The sequence below is a fragment of the Salvelinus sp. IW2-2015 genome, linkage group LG15 (assembly GCF_002910315.2).
Source record: "Salvelinus sp. IW2-2015 linkage group LG15, ASM291031v2, whole genome shotgun sequence".
In the NCBI taxonomy this organism is placed as follows: domain Eukaryota; kingdom Metazoa; phylum Chordata; class Actinopteri; order Salmoniformes; family Salmonidae; genus Salvelinus; species Salvelinus sp. IW2-2015.
This window is the reverse complement of record NC_036855.1, coordinates 60507984-60530020: the sequence shown is the minus strand read 5'-3', so window position 1 is coordinate 60530020 and position 22037 is coordinate 60507984. Positions and strand designations below refer to the sequence as shown.

The window sequence follows — 22037 nt, the reverse complement described above, 5'->3', positions numbered from 1 at the left end:
TGTCAGATAGTGTTGGTGTCAGGATGGTGTTGGTATCAGGATGGTGTTGGTGTCAGGAAGTGTTGTGTCAGGATGGTGTTGGTGTCAGGAGTGTTGGTGTCAGGATGGTGTTGTGGGTCAGGATGTTGTTTGGTGTCAGGATGGTGTGGTGTCAGGATGGTGTTGATGTCATGATGGTGTTGGTTCATGATGGTGTTGGTGTCAGGATGGTGTTGTTCAGGATGGTGTTGTTGTCAGGATGGTGTTGGTGTCAGATGGTTTGGTGTCAGGGTAGTGTTGGTGTCAGGATGGTGTTGGTATCAGGATGGTTTGGTGTCAGGTAGTGTTGGTGTCAGGATGGTGTTGGTGTCAGGATGGTGGTTGGTGTCAGGATGTGGTTGGTGTAGGATTGGTGTTGGTGTCAGGATAGTGTTGGTGTCAGGATGGTGTTGGTATCAGGATGGTGTGGTGTCAGGATGGTGTTGTGTCAGGATGTTGTTGGTGTCAGGATGGTGTTGGTGTCAGGATGGTGTTGTGTCAGGATGGTGTTGATGTCAGGATGGTGTTGGTGTAGGATAGTATGTTGGTGTCGGATAGTGTTGTGTCAGGATGGTGTTGGTGTCAGGATGTTGTTGGTGTCAGGATGTGTTGTTGTCAGGTTGTGTTGATGTGTGGTGTTGTGTCAGGATGGTGTTGTGTCAGGATGGTGTTGGTGTCAGGATGGTGTTTGTGTCAGGATGGTGTGGTGTCAGGATGGTGTTGGTGTCAGGATAGTGTTGGTGTCAGGAAGAGTGTTGGTGTCAGGATGTGTTGGTGTCAGAGTGTTGTGTTGTTCAGGATGGTGTTGGTGTCAGGATGTGTTGGTGTCAGGATGGTGTTGTTGTCAGGTGGTGTTGGTGTCAGGATGGTGTGGTGTCAGGATGGTGTTGTGTCAGGATGGTGTTGGTGGTCAGGATGTGTGTTGGTGTTCAGGATGGTGTTGGTGTCAGGATGGTGTTGGTTGTCAGGATGGTGTTGGTTCAGGATGTTGTGTGGTGTCAGGGTGGTGTTTGTTCAGGATGGTGTTGCAGGATACTATCCTGACACCAACACCATCCTGACACCAACACCATCCTGACATCAACACCATCCTGACACCAACACCATCCTGACACCAACACCATCCTGACATCAACACCATCCTGACATCAACACCATCCTGACACCAACCACTAGCTTCAGTGTCTGGAAAGTGTTGCTACAGCATATTACAACACTGCACTCATCTCTCTCACATACACAGACAGACACTACCTGACGGTGAGATGCATGCGTGTGGACAGCAGGCTTTGCAGGTATGTGTGGAGTTTGAGTGCGCGTGTGTGTCAGAAGGCATGTGTGTGTGAGCAGTAGGTGAGTCTGTAACAGTAGCTGGTGTGTGTCAGGGTGTGTGTTGGTCTGTGTGTAGGTGTGTGTGTTGGGTGGTGTGTCAGTGTGTGTAGGGTGTGTAGGTGTGTGTTATGTCAGGGTGTGTGTAGGTGTGTGTGTAGGGTGTGTAGGTGTCTATGAGTGTAACATTCTCTACCGTCTCTCTACTGGCCTCTAGTCAAGAGCATGAAACTCGGCCTCCTGCCTGTCTGGCCCCGCCCAGAAGCTGATGTCATAAACAAAGCTCTGTGGAAACAGGGAGAAGGGATGGAATGGTTGGAAGTGGGGGTCAGGTGACCAGAGCAGGGGCAAGTCAGTGAGGGAGTACCATTATACTGCTGAACATTGCACCCCTTGTACACTGCTGCTGCTCGCTGTTTGTTTGTTACCTATGCATAGTCACTTTGCCCCCACCTACATGTACAGATTACCTCAACTAGCCTGTACCCCTGCACACTGACTCGGTACCGATGYCCCCTGTATATAGCCTCGTTATTGTTATTGTTATTCTGTTACTTTTTATTATTACTTTTTATTTTAGCCTACTTAGTAAATATTTTCTTCTTCTTGAGCTGCACTGTTGGTTAAGGGATTGTAAATAAGTATTTCACGGTAAAGTCTACACTTGTTGTAGTTGGCGCATGTGGCAAATAAAGTTTGATTTGAGTAGACCAGTGACGCCAGGAGGTCAAGGTTCAGACACACACTGACGTCATCAGTGAGGTCATCAGCCCACAGCCGGCCTAGCCGGCCCATTGGCTCGGCCGCCAGCCACAGAGACCCCTGCTCCTCAGCCAGGGAAARCCCGTAGGGGGTCAGCAGACGCTCCAGACTCTGCCGCAGGTCAGGGATTGACAGAGAGGCTTTGGGCCATGCTCCCCAGACGAGGAGCTGATGGAAGGCAGGTGGGGACCAGGGACTGATGTGAACTCTCTGAAAGACTAGGCCGCTCACACCATGCAGAACCTCCTCTTTCTCTCTGTATTCTCTCTCCTCTCTCAGTATCTGCATCTGAGGCAGTAGAGAAGGACGCAGCACGTATTCCCCAACACCTATGCACTCCTCTCCCTCACCTTCACACACACTGACCTCTCCCTCACCTACACACTCCTTACCATGGCTGCTACAGTCTCTCTCCCTTCCCTCATCTTCTGAGTCGTAGGTTATGTGTGTGTCTGCCAGTAAGTCCACTAGTGTCTATGTGTTCGTGATCATCCGAGGGTGTGTGTGTGTGGGTGGGGTGTAGCCAGTAGCAATGTGTGTGTGTGTCTTGTAKCTCAGGGCAACAGGCATTTAGTCTCTGGGGGAGGAGTGTATGACCAGGGGGAGGGGCTCTGTAAACATGGAGACAGGCCACTCCCTCTCCAGGGCCTGAACCAGAAAGTCCTGAACCAACCTGACGGGATGATTAGAACTAGAGGAGAGACAACCCCTGTGTATGTAATGTGATAGTTCAGCAGGTATGTGGTAGGTCAGTGTGTGTCCTCCCATCATGCGCTTCATTTATCACCTGATTAATCTAACAAAAGGCACATCTTAATATGTGGTCCAGGTATCCTCATGACATGGCAAAAGTGGGGGGGTGGGCCTTTCGTATTTTGTTCTCTATTGCTCCTCTATTGTTTCCTCAAGAAAGGGGGAGGCCGATGACACCAGAGGGCACCATCAGACCAACTCCTTGAATGGCCTACTCCTTGAAGTTTGCAGTTGTCTAGAAAACACTATTTTGCTTAAAACATAATTTTTTAAATACATGAAATACTACCTGCAAAACACCAGTCTCAACGCCAACAGTGAAGAGGCGACTCCGGGACGCTGGGCTTCTTAGGCAGAGTTATCTGTCCAGTGACTGTGTTCTTTGGTAAATCTTAATCTTTTATTTTTATTGGCCAGTCTGAGATATGGCTTTTCTTTGCAACTCTGCCTAGAAGGCCAGMATCCCGGAGTCGCCTCTTCACTGTTGACGTTGAGACTGGTGTTTTGCGGATACTTTTTAATGAAGCTGCCAGTTGAGGACTTGTGAGGCATCTGTTTCTCAAACTAGACACACTAATGTACTTGTCCTCTTGCTCAGTTGTGCACCGGGGCCTCCCACTCCTCTTTCTATTCTGGTTAGAGACAGTTTGCGCTGTTCTGTGAAGGGATTAGTACACAGCGTTGTACGAGATCTTCAGTTTCTTGGCAATTTCTCGCATGGAATAGCCTTCATTTCTGAGAACAAAAATAGACTGATGAGTTTCAGAAAAATATTATTTGTTTCTGGCCATTTTGAGCCTGTAATCAAACCCACAAATGCTGATGCTCCAGATACTCAACTAGTCTAAAGAAGGCCAGTTTTATTGCTTCTTTAATCAGCAGTTAACAGTTTACAGATGTGCTAACATAATTGAAAAAGGGTTTTCTAATGATCAATTAGCCTTTTAAAATGATAAACTTGGATTAGCTAACACAACGTGCCATTGGAACACAGGAGTGATGGTTGCTGATAATGGGCCTCTGTACGCCTATGTAGATATTCCATTAAAAATCAGCCGTTTCCAGCTACAATAGTCATTTTCAACATTAACAATGTCTACACTGTAATTCTGATCAATTGATGTTATTTTAATGGACAAAAAATTTGCTTTTCTTTCAAAAACAAGGACATTTCTAAGTGACCCCAAACTTTTGAATGGTAGTATATATTGGAGCAGCTACATAGATTCAGTTTCAAAACATTGTTTAGAGATGATGAAGATATTATGCACTTTTATATTTGGTATGTCTTGTCCATGTCGTCTTTCATGACTTCTCCTCTCGTATTCTCCCTGCAGTCTACCACTACCAGTTCAGGATTCAATTTGTCAACCAGATAGAGAAGACTGAGCCCACTCTCACCATCTCTCTCACTGGGACAAAGGAGGACAGCCCTGAAATGCCCATCACTTTGTGAGTATCACACCACACTAGGCCCTGATATGAGCTGAGTTTTCATACAGACAGTACACTGGGGCTATAGTGTTCAAGTCTCTACATGCAGTGCCAAGTGAATGTCTACACACCTCTTGCAGTCTTCACATTTTTCTGCCTTAAAATTAAATCTAAAAAGTGATTAAATTAGATTTTTTTCCTATAGACCTATTCCACATTTTCAAAGTGAAAGAATATTAAAGAACATTTTCCAAATTAATAAAAATTATAAAAAATGAAGATGTCTTGATTGTATATGTCTTCACAMCCCAGAGTTATACTTGGTGGAAGCACCTTTGCCAGCCATCACAGCTGTTAATMATTTTTAATAAGATTCTACCAACTTCGCACAACTCTTAGGGCAACATATGTCTATTGTTTTTGATTAAATTGCTCAAGCTCAGTAAATTTGGTTGGGAATCATTGATGGACAGTAATATTTAAACTTTGACTCTGATTTTCAAGCAAATTTAAGTTAGAATGTAGATTGGACCAGGAACGCTCAACACCTCTAGAAAAGCCATTCTGGTGTGTCTTTGGCATTAACATTTGTGTAACATTTGTATGTTATACATTCAGAAAACTGACACAGGATTTCCGCTAACTTTTTATCTGAGCTTTGCTCCTTTCATATATCTTTTGATCCTGACAAACTCCCCAGTCCCTGCAGGTGACAAACATACCCATAACATGATGCTGCCACCACAATACTTGAAAATACAGAGGATCAACAACATTGCATTCACTCCACATTACTGGCCTGTATGACAAAGTGAAAAGAAGGAAGCTTGTGTTAAAAATTCCACTAAAAACATCCATTCTGTTTRCAACAAGGCCGTTAAGTAATACTGCAACACAACACTGCAAATAAAATAACTAAATTAAAAACTACAGGCTTGGGTCAAATCCAATACAACATAACGCAGAGTGAAACCCTCTGTAATGTTAAGTATTGTGGTGGCAGCATCATGTTATGAGTATGCTTGTCACCAGCAGGGACTGGGAGTTTGTCAGGATCAAAGGAAATATGAAAGGAGTCAACCCCAGATAAAAAGTTAGAGGAAAACCCACCGTAGTCTTCTGAAGACCTAACCCTGGGATAGAGTTATATTTTTCAGCTAGATAATTACACAAATGTTAATGCCAAAAACTCACCAAAATACCAATATATATTGAGTGTTCCTGAATGGTCCAGTCTCAGCCCTGACTTAAATCTGCTTGAAAATCAGAGACAATGTTTGAATATTTCTGTCCATCAATGATTCCCATCCTAATTTACTGAGCTTGAGCAATTTTTACAAAATAACTATGGATATATATGATGCCATAGGAGCTGTGCAAGGTTGGTTGAATCTTATTAAAACTTATCCACAGCTGTAGCGGCTGTCAAAGGTGCTTCAACCAAGTAATAACTCTGGGGTGTGAAGACAATCGATACATCTTAATTTTGTTTTACTAATTTAGAAGATTTTCTAGAATTAGATTGTGTAGATCTATCTAATTGAATCCCTTTTAAGATTGAATTTAAAGTCAGCTAAATGTGAAGACTGTACAAGGGGTCTGTAGACTTTCACTAGAGACTGCATCCAGTCAGCTCTCACTCTGCCCCTGTACAACATAGGGTAGCAGTAACGGAAGTACATGGAAACAGCTCATACCTCTGAATGAAATAGGACTATAAATGGAGAGGGAGATATCAATAATTGATGTGTGTGTGCATCACAAAGGAACACTCTCCCTGCCAACCTACATTTTGATCCCATTCTGCTCTATATCGCCTAATGAATGATTCACGTGCATCTACACTAAGAGTAGAGAGTCACATGGTTTTTCCTCCCTACTGTCACACTTCTGGAGGGGAATGAAAATACTGTATTTCCTCACCTCCACCCCTGAATGTCCTTATAAAARAGGCTGCCCAAGACTATGGTTATTTCACATGCACAGCTGTTTCAGCTAATAAATAACAATGCAATAGTCAAACCCTCCTTCTGCTTTTCAGGTTCATTACTTGCAGTCCACGTGTGAAAGAAACCTGGGAAAAAACCTGAGGAAATGCATCAAGGTGAATGTACTTCTCTCTAACCTCTCTCTCTTTCTCTCAGCATCGAGGAGATCTCAGGCAATAAGACATACACYTTTCTGATCACCCTGGACTCAGACGTTGGGGACCTGATGATGCTGAAGTTCYGCTGGGAGGGGAGTGTTGTAAACAATATGTGGAGCAAGATGCAGACCTTTAACTCCTGGAGCAGTGGGGGAATGAGGCCCAAGCTCACCGTGGGCAAAATCCGTGTCAAAGCAGGCGAGACACAAAATAGGTGGGTATCCATCTCTCTGGGGGGCAAGGAGGGTGTGAGATTGAATTGCATTAATAAAGATCAATAAAGTTAGAGGAATGGGTGTGGGGGTGGGTAGGTGAGAAGGGAGCGGGGGGGACACTGAGAGCTCTGTATGCTAACGTGCCCGTTTGGCTCGTTAGTCACCCAGCTATGAACTACCAGAGGGGCTCAGCTTTCTCTGGATGGCAAGGTTATGTAACACTAATTGTGATAAGGCACGCTGACGACAGCCCTCGTTATATAACAAGATTAAAGATAAATAAATAATGAAATRGATAGTGAAAGGCACGTAATCCTAATGGGTATACACAGGCAGAGACAGGCTTGTGGGGCATAGTGGAGTCTTGTCATAGTRCCCCCGTTATGGAAAATACACTGTATGCTACATGAGAGAGTGATCACAGAGGCACCAGTTAGCCTATAGGCTGTTGGATGCTGTGTTTTAGTTGCCAGGATTTCCATGTCATATTACGTTGTAAATKAATTCAAGAGCACATTATAAATCTTAAAGGTCAAGGCTGTATAGGCTCCACTGCATGTGCAGCATCCATTCCACCCTTGAGATGCTGTGCTATAAATATCAATCTTTCTAACAAGCACCACAAAATACCATAATAATCATGTATACTATGAGTTGATCAATATCAGCAGTATACTGAACCACACAGTACAAGCATTTTTGTCTGTTTGAGGCCTACAGTATAGTATTTCCCGAAAAGTACTATTTCAATGGCAATTGACGCCCTCTGGTGTGTGAATTATGAAAGTTATCTATCGTGGATCTACTTTTCTCCTCACTTTGAATTTCAACGCATGTTACAGTTTTGGATTTTGATTCCGCCTAATCCGAACTGTTGATGTTGGAGATAGCACACGTTCACAAAGTGTCGCTGATTTTCAAATCTCACTCAAAATTACCGAGTTTGCTAGGAGCCGAACCTATAATCTTCTGATCCTAAATCAGACGCGTTATCCATTGGCCCACAAGCCCGCTACTAAATGASAAGTCACCATAACTACCCTCTGATTGGTAAATTCTGGATACTTGGTAGCAGACGGCAATATGATTGGTTATTATGGTCATTGGTCGCATAAAATTTGCGGACATTGAGGGGATTCGATTAATCTGGGCCAGGCGCCCGGTTATGGGTGTTTTGCACCGGGTGAAATTTGGAATCGGACTGCCTCCCTGGCGTGACCCCCGTTCAAAACCAACGCCGAAGTCGGCTCAAAACAAAAGTGATGTAATTAAGTACATCGAGGAATGAGTAGGATTCAGTGTTTTCACCTGCAAAAGTGATTGTTTTTTATTTTATGAATCTGCCTTCCCAATTAAAACTCCTTAGAAAATTCGAACATATATTTTATGGAAAACTTATGTTGAATGTTTCTGGACGACGCACCATGCTGCCTTGTTGACAACATGATCGAGCAGCGTAGACTCGACTACTGTTCGATTTGAGAAGGGCGCTCCTCCCTCACCGCTTTTGCCCGTTCACGTCACGTGTCACAGACCGGTAACCCCGCGACTCAGCATAATCGAATCCGCCCATTGATTCCGCATCACCGTTACTGGTGTATATATGAGCTATAAATTTATGGTGCATATCGGCAAAGACACTCTACACAAATTCACAAGATATCGCTAATTTCCAAATTTCATTCAGACATAGACAAAATGCACGAGCTTGCYAGGAGTCGAACCTAGAATCTTCTGATCCGTAGTCAGACGCGTTATCCATTGCGCCACAAGCCCACTGCTTGTCAGCAGAGACACCGTAGGTTTCCTCTCATTGGTTAAATATAGTTTCGTGGCGACGGACGGTAATTTTATTGTTATGGTAAGTATAACCAATAATTTTATTACAGAACAATACAATAGGCTTCATCATCAGAAATTACCCTGACGGAAACACACCTGATCATGTACAACTCTGTTTTTAGGACGACTTTTTGTGCCCAGACAAGTGATGGAATATACATTCGGTCATCGCAAGAGAATGTCTTCGTACGCTGTGAAGAAAATGCTCAAAAACAGTGCAGAAGAAAAACGCATTTGTCTTGAGTCGGATACTTCGATCAGCAGGGCCGGCTCTAGTTTTTTGGGGGCTCTAAACAAGATTTGGTTGGGGTCTCCCCTCCTCACCGCAAAACATTTTAGTGACAGCTGACAGCTGAGAGGAAATGTTATGTTTTACAGTTAATTTCCTGCAGTTCTACACATTGTGCCATGGGCCAGAAAGAAAATGTTGCCATTTTATAACAAATGTAATGCAATTCTACAAATTTTGCCATGGGGCAGATATGTATATTTTTGCAGTTTCACACCTAATTTCATGCAATTCTACCCATTTTGCTATAGGGCAGAGATACATTTTTGCTATTTAAAAAAATAATTTCCTACAATTCTACACATTTTGCCATGACTTATGCCATGATAATATGAGTGAGAATGACTATCAAAATCAATGGGGGTCCCCTGAATGCCCAGTCGGTATTCGATTACTACAAGTTTATATAGATTGGTAGTTAGTCTAGCCAGCTAAGAATTGACATGGGTAATTGTCAGCCAATCAAGTGACTGACATAAGTTAAAAACTGCTGATGCACAACCACCTGGTGTATTCTACTATTCTTACTCTCAAAAGTAAGTTGAGACACTGACTAAATAAAACATTGGTTTGTAATATTTCAATTTTCTCCAACAACAGTATCTGTTTTCCAACCTAATTTATATAAAAATATGTATTTWAAAAAATCTTGACAATCATGAATTTTTACTAAGATTCAAATGTTATACAGATATTTTCAAATGGTTGCAAAGAAGTAATTCTAAATATAACATTTTGTACAAATTAGGATTCACAACCTGTGTACACAAAGTCATATTCATACATTTTATTTTTTATCACCAACTATACTAATGCCTGTTGGAAAAATATTCTGCCCCGGGGCCACTTATCATTTGTCCTGTTATGCCTAACATCTAATTGGAGCCTTTTCCATCTCAATTTTTACTGACTCCCAATAGGCATGTAAATTGATGGGCACACTGCATCAGAGATAAATTAATCATTTGCAGCATCCCAAGACTTTGTTGGCCACACAGTATTTTCACACACTGAGCCCCACACAACAGCCATAGCCTTGGTAAGCAGACTGGGTGCAAAGACTACAGTCGAGCCGACAGTGTTTGAGCATCATCCTCTGTCCCTAGGATTCATTCACAGCCCTCCCTCTCCCTTTCTAATGAGACCCCTGCTATTTGTCTGACACCAGACTGGATCAGACGGCCCAGCACACAGCAGGACTGCTCCCCCTGTCCCAGTTGTGTCTGAGGGAAATGAAATCCTATCCTGGACAAACTGTCCCCCTGGTTTCCCCAGAGAGCTTTGGCCCAGAGATAGCTCGGTGCTATGAAGCRACTGTGCATCTGCAGCAGGCCCCAATCAGACAGCCTGCCCCCTTATGGGCTGCAGTGTTCAGGCATAAGACCAATCTGCAGAACAGGACACTGATTAGACGGGGACCATGGTTATATTTCACATAGCCGATAGCCCTTCATAGCTTTGCATACTGATACCCTGATTACATCCACTTGCTTATTTTACAGCCTTTTATAATACTGTATTATCAACCCAAACTGCATATACAAACACTTGACACACTTTCTGGGTACTTGATTTTGATTACCAATTCTGCTACAGTCCCATGGGATATGATACATGTTCATCTCACTAAAGCTATATATTTGCACAAACTTTTCAGTGTAAGAGGAGACATGATAAATCATCAAATAAATCAATGAATGGAATCAATTTAATGCTGAAGGAAGAGCCCTATTTAACATGTTCAAGTGACTGTTGGGCAAGATAAACATGGGGCAAAGATTGGGAGTTTCAGCACACAACTGGTGTGGCAGAAATGGAGAGAAGTCATTGTGAAGATTGGAATGCAGAGAGCAGTGTCAGGGAGGCTTTAGGCAATTACCTCTGCTCTCAGTGCTGAGGAAGTACAAAGGTAGCTGGGTCTACGATTTTACTAGAGCTGTGGCTACCTTGGGGCTGTGTGATATAGAAAACAGTGTTCCAACATAATGAGAAATATGTCATTAGTTGTAAGGAAAAAACCTTGGGAGTTAGTATTATATTATCCCCTATATTGGATGCTGCTGAGAAATGTCCCCATCACTTTAAACAATCCAAACTAGAGACTAAATCATCCACAGAAACCACTGCCAATATAAGAAAATTAGCATGATTTCCTTTTTTTTTTTAACAATACAAAACATTAACATACAAAAGACAACATTTAGACGCACACGAACATCAATGACATCACACCTGCCCAGCCTGAACCAGCTCTTTAATATATTTAGATAATGAACCATATGATTTTTCTATTGTCTTAAAGATGGAGAATTGGTATATTTCAAAATAATTGACGAGAAGACTATCATCCAACCCATTGGGTATCTCACTACACCCTCATATGACAGGTCTTGAAATATGAACCAAAAAGTACATTTACATTAAGACTTCTGACAGCCAACTTTCTAACTCCACCCATTACTTTTGGACTGTATTGCATTCCCAAAAGGTATGGATTATTGAACCATTGTTAGTTTTACACTTAAGACATATGACTCTCCTTCTGCTGTAGAATTTGATCTCTTTTTAATACATTAGTTTACAAATTGCATGCATTTGACCATTTCTACATCGGTCAGTGCAACATTTATTTTTAATTCTGTCATAGAAATACATATCCTATTATCAAATAATTTACGATTTCTATACCTTTTAGTTTTCCATGTTATTATCAGTACATACTGAAAAGCTATTCAAGGGTTGTTTTTTTGCTAGTGAGATTGTTTCTTGTAGAATCCGTTTCATTTTCTTCCATATCGTTATAGTGTTCTTAACTATGAAGTTGTTCATGTTCTTAGCTTTATCCTTTGAAAAATAGACATGTGAAAAGATTCTGGGGGTGAGCATGCACATCTTCAATAATTACCCACGGTTCCTTTTTAGTGCATTCAACAATGTCTCAAGTAAAAGCCTTGGGTGGCGAGTTGATACAATTCCAAGTCTGGGAGGTAAAACCACCCTCAGATTTAGCGAGATGTAAAACTTTTCTTTTTATTCTGAGTTTATGAGCTTGATTTCCTTGGAAGATAGCCCAGTCAAGCTGTGTGATATCTTGAAGTGGGCCTTCTGTTTTGCTCATCCACTGAAAGTGACAATGAACAAACCAACCATGGAATGACTTCTCAGACATTCTTTTCCATTCTCTGAACATTTTTTGATCAAGTCTATTTTTATTAAAGCATTTCAAGTAGTTAAAAAAAAAAAAAAACATTTGCACAATACTTTCAGCAATTTTAGTAAAATGTTTAAATTTGAGTAGAACGGGAAACAGAAACAAGAAAGAAAAATCGTAAAGAAAATTGAAGATACTGTATAAAACACAGCACACTCTAAAATCAGACAGCAGTATTAGACTTTTCCCATTCTGGATTCTCTCGGTTTACATTTCAGAGCACGCTCTTCTCAAAACTTTTAGCAAGACAAATTAAAGACAGAAATGTAAATCCCAGGCACTGCCCCGTATACACCCACCTATTACCTTACCACAGGAATAAAAACACAATGAGAAGAATGAATGTAGATGACCACACTCCGATGAGCCTTACTAAATGTCAAAGGTAATGAGAAACAATATTTTATTATCCAGCACAAACCCATACCCACCAGCACCAAACAGAAAGAACAGAGAAAGACATGTTAGAATCAAGGGAGGATCAGTTTTGTTTCCATTTCAGAGGCTCTCTTGTAGACATTGTATGTGGCTACATAGACAAGAGCCATTTTTCCTCATTCAATATTGACAAATTTTGGGAGGAAACAATGAAGGCATAAATATGTGAAGAGGCCTGCTTGTCTTTAAGCTCCAGGACACACTGCCTAGGGTCTACCTACCTGATAAGGCATAATGGGCCAGAATCAGTCATAAAATATCAATATAGTCACATCATTTAAATGGGATAAACAAAGTCATCAAAAATAAAAGGACTTAGAGTTACCTCCTGACCTTGAGTACTAGTCTATGTTCATTCTGATAAACTCATTTGAGAGACCTTGGTAACAGGCTTCAAAAGACTTTCAACACCTGCACACAAAGACAGGACAACAAACAGGACGGTACATTTATCCCACATTCTCTCCTCTCCCTACAGTCAGTCAAGTTGACCTTCTAAAAGACACCTGAAGTCAAGCAGTGTCATTTTTGCAATCTGTTTCCTCAASCCTCTTGAGACTTCAGCACTCCAAGCTGAAAAACAGAGTCTCTTTGGATATCCTGCCTTTGTCCTGGTCTCCATGGCTCTGAGCCAGCAATACATTACAAACCCCACTGACCTCCAGACAGACTGTGGAGTTGCAATGGGCTCAGGAGAAACAGACTCAACTCCAKTTAGACACATTGTTTATGTCTTTACACAAACCACAGACTATGACATATAGGTCTCTTTTGGTGGAGATCATCCCCAGAGCAAAGCTATGTACTTCCAATAGAGATGTGGGGTTAGGGAGAGAGACAGGACATGCAACACAGATATGCATCATAGGAGAGACACGACATGGAAATGATAGCCAAAGGGAGAAAAGTTAGAGGTAATTGGTAGCCTTATCAATCTCAGTTCATATGTAACAGCTTGGCATAGCTGGACACTCAGACATTAAGCCATTGTAGGACTTTATCGATTCAATTCCCCCATATACAAATATCTGAATTGCTAAAATAAAATAAAAAAACAATCACATTAAAGCCATCCAGGATCTTCATCTGGCAAACCATTCATCACATTCCTAATGCATGCCATAAGTGTAGAAGATTCCTCAAGCTGCCTTCAAACTGGTATGTAACAGGGCATTCAGTTGTTCCCAGGTCAGCTCTTAAAGACTGTGCGTTTTATTAAGGTAACAACATTGGTGAGGGCAGCCGAGCTAGGTGAGAGCATGTCCAGACCAGTACAGKGACTGTCTGTGATGCCCTCTGTAATATTGCCCCCTATGGACCCTGGCCTGTGTTCGCAGGCTCTGGCCAAGGCCCTGTGACTTGAAGAATATGATGTGACCACATTCAGTGGCATAGTCATGAGGTGTAGCACCAGCCAGCCCTTGGACAGCCTTGTATGCTAAAGCATTGAAKATTCTCTCCTTTCTCCATCCATCCCTCACATGGAATGATCAATAGACAAGGTACATCTGCTGTATTTAGTGGTTCAGTGATTCACATCAATGCATYGAGTCAGAAAAAAATAGCTGAAGCGAACAACATGTCATAATTAAGTAAAAAATTTAAAAGCTACAGTTGCATCCCCAAACTGCACCTCTAGAAGCAAACCTGTCTGAAAATGACACCTTCCACCAGCCCAATGATATCATCCGATATCACATCCAAATATCACAACAGTCTCTACAACTCTGTTGCCTCTCTATACCCTGCTTTAATCACATTCAGCTTTATGTTTACATTCCCTCCATGTTCTGATAACCGAGGTCTGTTCTGATCCACCCCACAGCAGCTTCTAAATGTGACAGATAGGGCTGTTTTTTGTTTTATTAATCCTGAGAGAGTGAATTAAAACAGTAAATAATCTTTATCAGACAGCAGGAAAACAATCGATTTCATATGATACAAAGAAAAAAATCTATAATCTCAATACCTGTACAATTGCACGCAGAAAGAACATGTATGCTTTGGAAATAAAAGCCTGCGCATTTTTTCTTATCATGTTTTGATTACAAAATAATAATTACATTGGCAAATTAGTCTCTTCTGCTGCAATGTCTCACATCCTGGCATTGCATAGCAGCAAAAACCCATGTGACCTGCAGTCCTGTTTTCCTGCTCAGGAGGGCAGCACTTCAGAAAGGAAAAACAGATGAAAGAAAGACGCTAAAAAGGAGGAGAGGAGAGGCTGCATTACCACAATGCTGCTGCTCTCCCCTGCACTCCAGTAAAAAACAAACAAAAAAAACAACAGAAATCAGTCATTTTCTCTTCCCGTCATTGCCAAGAGCTTTCCTAAAATATTTTCTGCTTACAGCTGTGTGAAGGACAGCTCGGCTGGCTCCCAGAGCAGTGGTGTTGAGTGAGTCCGTTAGGTCCTGGAACTGTACGTCTTGTCTATTGAAATCAGTTCTGTTGCCAGTTAGTTTTGCAGATGGGTGGTTGCAATGAATGGTACAGGTAACTCTTTGGAGTGAAGTGTTCCCACTGTAGGCACTAGGAAGAACCAAGGCAAAGAGGGGCCCAGTGTCTTAACGTCTCATCTGACCCAACTGATAGTTCTCTCTGGGCTGGCGTTGGTTGCGCTGCTGCTGGGGCTGCTGGCCATTCGATTGCTGCCGTCTCCTCCTCTTCAACGTGCCTGCATGGGAGACACGAACACACTGCTCTCAACATCATAACACTCACACCTGCTTGCATAAAATGAACCAGAGTTACACTTCCAAACACATCTGCTACGCTATACTATACTATGCTACACTATACTATGCTACACTATGAATATTTTGTTTCCCCCACATCTTCAGTCTAGCTGGGGAGATATGTCCCCCCCCCCCAGTGTTGAGGAGTAACGTACCTGGCAGTGGCTTGGGTGGGGGCAGTTTGGGGTTGCTGCTGGGTGTGTGGACACTGCAGATCTTGATGAAACCAGCCATCAGCATGATGAGAGCAATGCCCATCAGCAACACTGCCCACCAGTGAGCCTGGAACACAGATTATGCAAAGTCATATTTTTTCAGTGTCTGACAACTTTCATATTGAAACTGGTAAGAACATTTTATAAATTGAGATGTATTTAGCTCCTGAAATTGTTTTAATGCCAACGGGAGTGACAGTTTCAGCAGTAGGGTGAACTAATATTATGAACAACACAGGTAACTACAGTACAACTAGGACATTGGCTGGGCCTGGGACACTAACCACTATCCACTCTGCAATGTTCTCGTAGAGCTCTGCGTTGAAGATAGCTTTCTTTAGCCTGGCCAGGGGGCCRTCTGCGTCCACCAGCCGGCACCTCATGAATACATCGCAGTAACCCTTGAAGTCGTTGCAGGGGGAGCCTGGCTGCAGCGTGGTGATTTTCTTGCTGAAGAAGCTGGCCCACTTCTCGGAGCCCGTGCTGCTGCAGGTGTCGGGTTTCACTGCAGGGTGGGGGATGAGACGGGGAACACCACTGTGAGGTCACTGCTAACAGGACAGTCCCAGTCTTTGCAGGGTCWTGGTGGTTTAAGATGCATGTCATATTGGGACGGATGGTCAATAATGGGCCGATGATAGTGGTAACAGGTAAATAACAGACACTTACTTCTCTCCTGACAGCAGACGTGGCACAGCTCAGTCTCGTCTGTTCCCTCAATACTGGCACAGGTACACACCTCCAGACYATACTTCTCACAGATGGAGCCAGAGCAGCCCTGGTCGACAGAGACGTGGAGAGGGAAAGGGAAAAACAGGGTGAGTGTCAGCTATGCKCCATTGTCATGATTTAAAGCACTTCAACACACGTTTGGTCAGAGAGCTAGACCATACCCCGTTGAGGCAGACTTGTGTCTCTCCATGGCAGGCGGTGAAGTTGGCCTTGGGTTCAGAGGTGGGGCACTGGGCAGTGCCTCCGTTACACATGCCCTGTTCAGCACACTCTGACTCCTCCCTACACTTATCATTGGAGCCCTTGAAGTTGCACGTAGGTGTACAGCACGGACCCTGGCTGGGACTGACAACACAGAACACACACCAAGTCAGCTTCAACTTCCTTTTTACTAAGTCAGAAACGGAAACAAGTTGAATACTATATTCAATAAATACTTCAACAGTACTAACCGTAAAATCAACAACATTTTGTAGTACATTATTGGCCACTTACCTACAGATTTTGCCGGGCTTAAGTTTGCACTTGTTGCCGTCGGCCTCGTTGGCGTTGTAGCAGCACTCGTCTTTACACTGGTCACTGTAACCACAGTCACACTGCTCCCCTGCCTCCACCAGACCATTACCACAGATGGGCTGGCCAGACTCTGCACAAACACACACAGGAAGGAGTGATGAGATGCAGTAGAGGACACATAACCTTGGATGTCCATTCCAATGACAAGCGCACCCACACTTCCTTTGCTTATGCAAAGATGGACGCCTGCAGGTGCATGTGCGGACACACACACACAACCTCAGAAAGACGGCACTTACCCACAAAGCAGTTGCCCCTCTTCTTCTCCAGGACCTGACTGATGTTCCTCACGCTGCAGATGGAGAACTTGTTGTTGTTGAGCTTGTCCCCTGAYGTGGCCCGGGCGTACATGATGTAGTTCCCCTGCTCCTTCTTCTCCTGGGCCTTGGACTCTCCTGGGGTGCACTCTGTCCCAGAGTCATGCTGTCAAACCATAGGGAAGAGGTTCATAGGGAGCCAATGARCATCCCYCTCCTCCCTCAGRAGGGCATTAACATAGACTCCTCCACTACTGGGACTTTAAACCAAGAGAGATCCYATGGTGAGTRYCTCAACAAAGTGGTAYTCAAGTMTATACAACTGATTAGCATGTGCAGTATGATCTGGTTAGAGCTGTKCACTGAGATAAAAGACCAGACTAGAACCAGACAAGGCCCAGGACAGAATACTCACCGGAGAGCCAAAGTTGTGTCCAACCTCGTGTGCGAAGGTGATGTGGGAGACCTTGGGGGGGACRTGGGAGGCGTAGTTCTGCACCGTGATGATGCCGGTGTTCAGAGACTTCTTCTTCCCATCAGAGTACAACTTACTCTTCTCACAGATACCTCCGGAGCTCCCTAAGAACACAGTAAAACCACTCATCAAGATTACATACAGTACACACCATGGAGGATTCTGTCTTTCACACTGTATCCCACCCAACAAACTAACAGGACTATGGTGAGGATTTCCATGGCATTGAGGATGTACTGTTTCCAACTCTGACACAAGTGACAGTGAAATGATGTAACACTCTTATTGGAGTAAATTAAACCTGATACACTGCCTGGAGTGAATAAGCAGAGATCTTTGCTTATTGTAGGGGAGCAGAGAGCATTTGGGCCCAGTGGTCACCCGTGTAGGTGAGACACAGAGACACAGACAGCAGCAGGAAGAGGAGGCAGAGCAGCCAGGTGGTGCTGAATATGCCCGCAGGGGRAGAGTGGCAGMTCGGGCACAGCAGGGGACCTGAAGGGCGCTGCTTCACAGTCGCTGAGAATGCCAATTTAAAAACTTGCTCACTTACCCATTCTCAAAGAGAGAAACGCACTGTCTGGAACACACACGTCGACAGACATGGCCAGCTAGTTGTAAAGTGCAAGTGTGGCGCATACTGACACACCTAGATTTTTCTCAATCAATTTGGGAAACCTGGTTTTGATTGAATAGTTGAAATAGTTCAAAGTCAGCTCAGATAGTGGGAGTGAGCAGTGGCAGACARMSYKKWSTSASWMMRSKYTTTCTGTCCCACCCTACCATACTATCAGATTCAGCTGGAACATTACCGGTCTGCCTCGAGGCTCCCCATGCACTATACACTCAACACTGCCCTGTCTGAGATCACAGTGAGTGAGTGAGTGAGTGAGTGAGTGAGTGAGTGAGTGAGTGAGTGAGTGAGTGAGTGAGTGAGTGAGAGAGTGAGTGAGTGAGTGAGTGAGTGAGAAGTGGAAATCCCAGTTGCAGTAAGGTCCAATCTCTCCTACAACTGTGGACTAGAGGATTTCTATTTTCTAACCAGCCAGGCTAGGAGGACTGGGGCTCTGCTGGAACGCCAGGCAGTGGCGACATCTTTATCTGAGAATAGCCTGTGTGCTTAGTCATAAGGAGGCCGCGCCTTTTAGACACACAGAGACATGAAACCAAAGCACTTTACAGTATAGGCACATATTTGTGTGTGTGTGTGTGTGTGTGTGTGGTGCGTGTATGAGGAATGCCTCCATTGAAGCCACTTATGAGTGTGGTAATGGATCAAATCCATTAAGAAAACCATTACCCAGCCCTGACTGGTGTCTCTMGTAGCCGTTTGTTGTCAGTCCACGCCACTGGAGCGTTCAAGGCAGATCTCTTCTCTACAAGCCCACAGCTTCCCTCTACAGCTCTACAGACCCAGATTGATTCAGCCTGCTTAGAACATTGCTTATTTGCCTGTATTGATTCCTAGTGTTTGTTGTTGTTTTTCATCTTGGGTTCTGTSAGTTAGAAGTTMATCAAGATATGTGGACGATACCTGGGCCAACTGACACTGACCCTTCATTTAAACTTCACTAAGGAAAACACAGCCTGAACTCTGACCTCTGGGGCTGCTGCTCATTGAAAGAAACTTATAGCAGTAACATGTGAACGTGGGGTTCAACTACAGTACTGTCCACTCTCTCTACCTCTTGATTATTACTGTGAGGATATAATGAACCAGGCACAGTCGGTCACTGGAGAGCTCTGGGTCACACCGGTCACTGGAGAGCTCTGGGTCACACCGGTCACTGGAGAGCTCTGGGTCACACCGGTCACTGGACAGCGCAGCGCTCCAGTCACACTCAACTTCTAATTATTCTAGTGTGAATAATTCATTCAGAGGTGTTGAGCAGGTACTTGTTTGGCCTACTTGTGTGTGTGTGTGTGTGAGAGAGACAGGGCCATTTCTGTCTGTGTGCTGTGGCTGTCTCATTGAGTTCTCCCTTCTCACAGTCCACACTACTGACTGACTGACACTATGGGGTTGGTGGAGACCAGAGGGAGACCCAGCTGCAGGCTATAGAAAGAGGTGTGTGATCATCTCCATGGACTGTTTCACATTCTACAAACGTCTAAGAACTTCCTTCAGGAGAAGGACTCTGTATGCAGCTCCTTTGTCCTTGAGTGAACCTTGTTTGGAAAACGCTGCAGTTTTGACAAACACCCAGGGAGGGAGAAAGCGGAAATCACAAAACATGCTGAGTAGGCAACAATTCAACAACTTAAAAATGCATTTCAAGTGGAAACAGCGTGGAGACGATGCCTTAGCAAATCCAGCCCTCCTCGGCCTTGAAAATTAAATTACAGACATGCTGGTGGAACGAGAAAGAGGTGGGGGGGGGAAAGAGAGAAAGTAGGGATATTGCACTGACAAATGGAGCAGCTTATCAGAGGGCGTGTGCTGGGGTTAATGGACATACTGAGGTTCATTGAGTGTTCTGATAAACATCAGCAGATTGCAGGTACTCAGAGGGCAGAGCAGGGAACCTGCAGCACAGCTTTTGCTTCCTCTCCTCTTTACAATGGAGCGATCCCATTAGAGATACTGGAGCCAGGGAGTCTCTCACAGACCACTGGTCACTTGGATGACTTCTTGGATGCTATACCTTCCTACTCTTTAAGTAGGCATAAATGTCCACTATTCTCAGTTTTCTTGTTTTAATTCTCAACTGAATTCCTACCCTGAGAGTCTTTATGCAAATGAGTGCAGTACACAAGTTCAATTGGTGTGTGTGCACGCGCGCACCTGCAGGAGCGCCGACCCAGGCCAGGCCCAGCACCCCATCGTCAAAGTCCCTGTCACTGAAGACGTAGGCCAGGCAATAGTCATCATGGTTCTGTTCTGAGTTGAGCTCCAGGAACTTCTCCACCCCGATGTTAGCGAAGCGGAACGGATTGGTGATGTCCCGCTCATCACTGGTCGTATTAATCTGAAGAGATCGAAAGGAATGGGCTCATTGAATAGGTCATGAGTAGGTAATCACAGCCACCCACCAGGGTTTCCATTTGGAAAATGTGGCACCGAACATTTGACCGGCAGCATTTTAATTTACCGGACATTTGAGGAAGTTACCGGACCCATATGCATTGGGTGCGTAACCTGATAAGGGCGTCCACCCACAGTGCTCAGAATGACATACATTACATTTAGATTATATTAACAGAACATGCAAGTTAAGAATGCAACAATGTGCGTTCCTTCTTACCGAATTCTGAAGCACATTTTGATGTCAGAATAACATGTACTTTTCCTCAGCCAACAAGACCAGTAACGAACAGCAGAATCACTAGCCTTTGTCAATCTACTATTCCCCCCATAGTAGAAAAGGTTACCTATTCTATTGGTCAGCTTGTCGAGAAAGAAATAGACATTTCCAAACAGACTCTGGGACAGAGAATTAAAAAGAAAAAGCAATGAGTCTGATGCAACAGATCAGAACGTTGAGCTTAAAATGTTGAGACACTTATTTCTTTACATTATAAACGCAGCAATGAGCACAAGGCAGTAGGCTGCGTGTGAATGTTCCTTCCATAATGCAATTAGCAGGAAAAAGCTCACCGGTTTCATGTGACAGATGAAAATATCCGTTAGAAATTTAGAAAGAGGGGAGATGTAATATGCAACGCATGGGCTGCTAATATGACTAGGGTGGGCCTTGGGCTACTGGACAATTAAAGTTTATATAAAATAATTGCGTCCACGGATATGGTCTTCTTTTGGCTAGGTTACTTTGAAGCAAGGTAACGCTTCGAACACACCGACTGCGTTATGCATCACTGCTGCATAACATTTTGCGCAGCTAGGCAACTATACTGATGCAGTCGCATGCGGTTGGACACATGGAGAGAATCATTTTCGCAGTATCCTCAAAACCGTGTCTTTTTAACACAATTGCTGACAGCTACAGGGACATAAACACAAAAAATGCTAGGATTGCCAGGTCAGTTTAGTAGTGAGCTTGTGCTAGATGTGGCTAGTTAGCGTTAGCTAGCTTGCTAACCTAGCCAATGAGGTGTGTGTGTGAAAGAAAGTCAAATAAATGATGCTAGTTACTACCCCTGATAACTTTACCAAATAATCATGTTTGAAAGAGTGTATGCTAGATAAATAGTAATAGAAATGGTAGATACTACTGTACCAAGGAGGAGAATCACGCGCTCACCTGCAGGAGCGCGACCCACGGCCAGGCCCAGCAACCACCATCGTCAAGTCCCTGTCACTAAGACGTAGGCAGCAATAGTCAATCATGGTTCTGTTCTGAGTTGAGCTCCCAGTGAACTTACTCCCACCCCGATGTTATGCGAAGCGGGAACGGATTTGGTGATGGTCCGCGCTCATCACCTGGTCAGTGTTTATCTGAAGAGACTGGAGAGGAATTGGCTCAATTGAATAGGTCATGAGTAGGTAACACACATAACGCTTATTGTATCACACACACACACACACGCAACACACACACACACACACACACACCACCACACAACACACACACACACACACACACACACACACACACAACACACACACACAACAAACCAGGGTTGTCCATTTGGACAATGTGCAAAAC

General features: G+C 43.8%; 2 protein-coding genes, 1 non-coding gene and 1 pseudogene across 3 annotated transcripts in view; 1 reads left to right on the top strand and 3 right to left on the bottom strand.

Annotated features, from left to right (window-relative positions):
- lipca (lipase, hepatic a) overlaps positions 1-9372 on the top strand; it is a 19201-nt gene extending 9829 nt beyond the window's left edge. The window contains 3 exon segments of the mRNA XM_024002151.1: positions 4200-4314; positions 6441-6656; positions 8622-9372. Coding sequence (XP_023857919.1) covers positions 4200-4314; positions 6441-6656; positions 8622-8742 — 452 coding nt within the window. The 3' untranslated portion in view covers positions 8743-9372.
- LOC139028843 (ferredoxin-fold anticodon-binding domain-containing protein 1 homolog) lies at positions 1193-2879 on the bottom strand (annotated as a pseudogene).
- trnar-acg (transfer RNA arginine (anticodon ACG)) lies at positions 8361-8433 on the bottom strand. The gene has a single exon. It is a non-coding gene; the product is annotated as a tRNA-Arg (tRNA).
- Positions 9373-12037: 2665 nt separating the features above from the next.
- The window catches only part of adam10a (ADAM metallopeptidase domain 10a), a 102223-nt gene continuing 92223 nt past the window's right edge, over positions 12038-22037 (bottom strand). Inside the window, exons 9-17 of the mRNA XM_024001217.2 lie at positions 20216-20399; positions 17371-17534; positions 16938-17121; positions 16618-16768; positions 16284-16467; positions 16060-16168; positions 15675-15895; positions 15331-15457; positions 12038-15114 (exon numbers count right to left, since the gene is read on the bottom strand). Of these exons, the coding sequence (XP_023856985.1) occupies positions 15005-15114; positions 15331-15457; positions 15675-15895; positions 16060-16168; positions 16284-16467; positions 16618-16768; positions 16938-17121; positions 17371-17534; positions 20216-20399 (1434 nt within the window). The 3' untranslated portion in view covers positions 12038-15004. The remainder of the gene's footprint in view (positions 15115-15330; positions 15458-15674; positions 15896-16059; positions 16169-16283; positions 16468-16617; positions 16769-16937; positions 17122-17370; positions 17535-20215; positions 20400-22037) is intronic.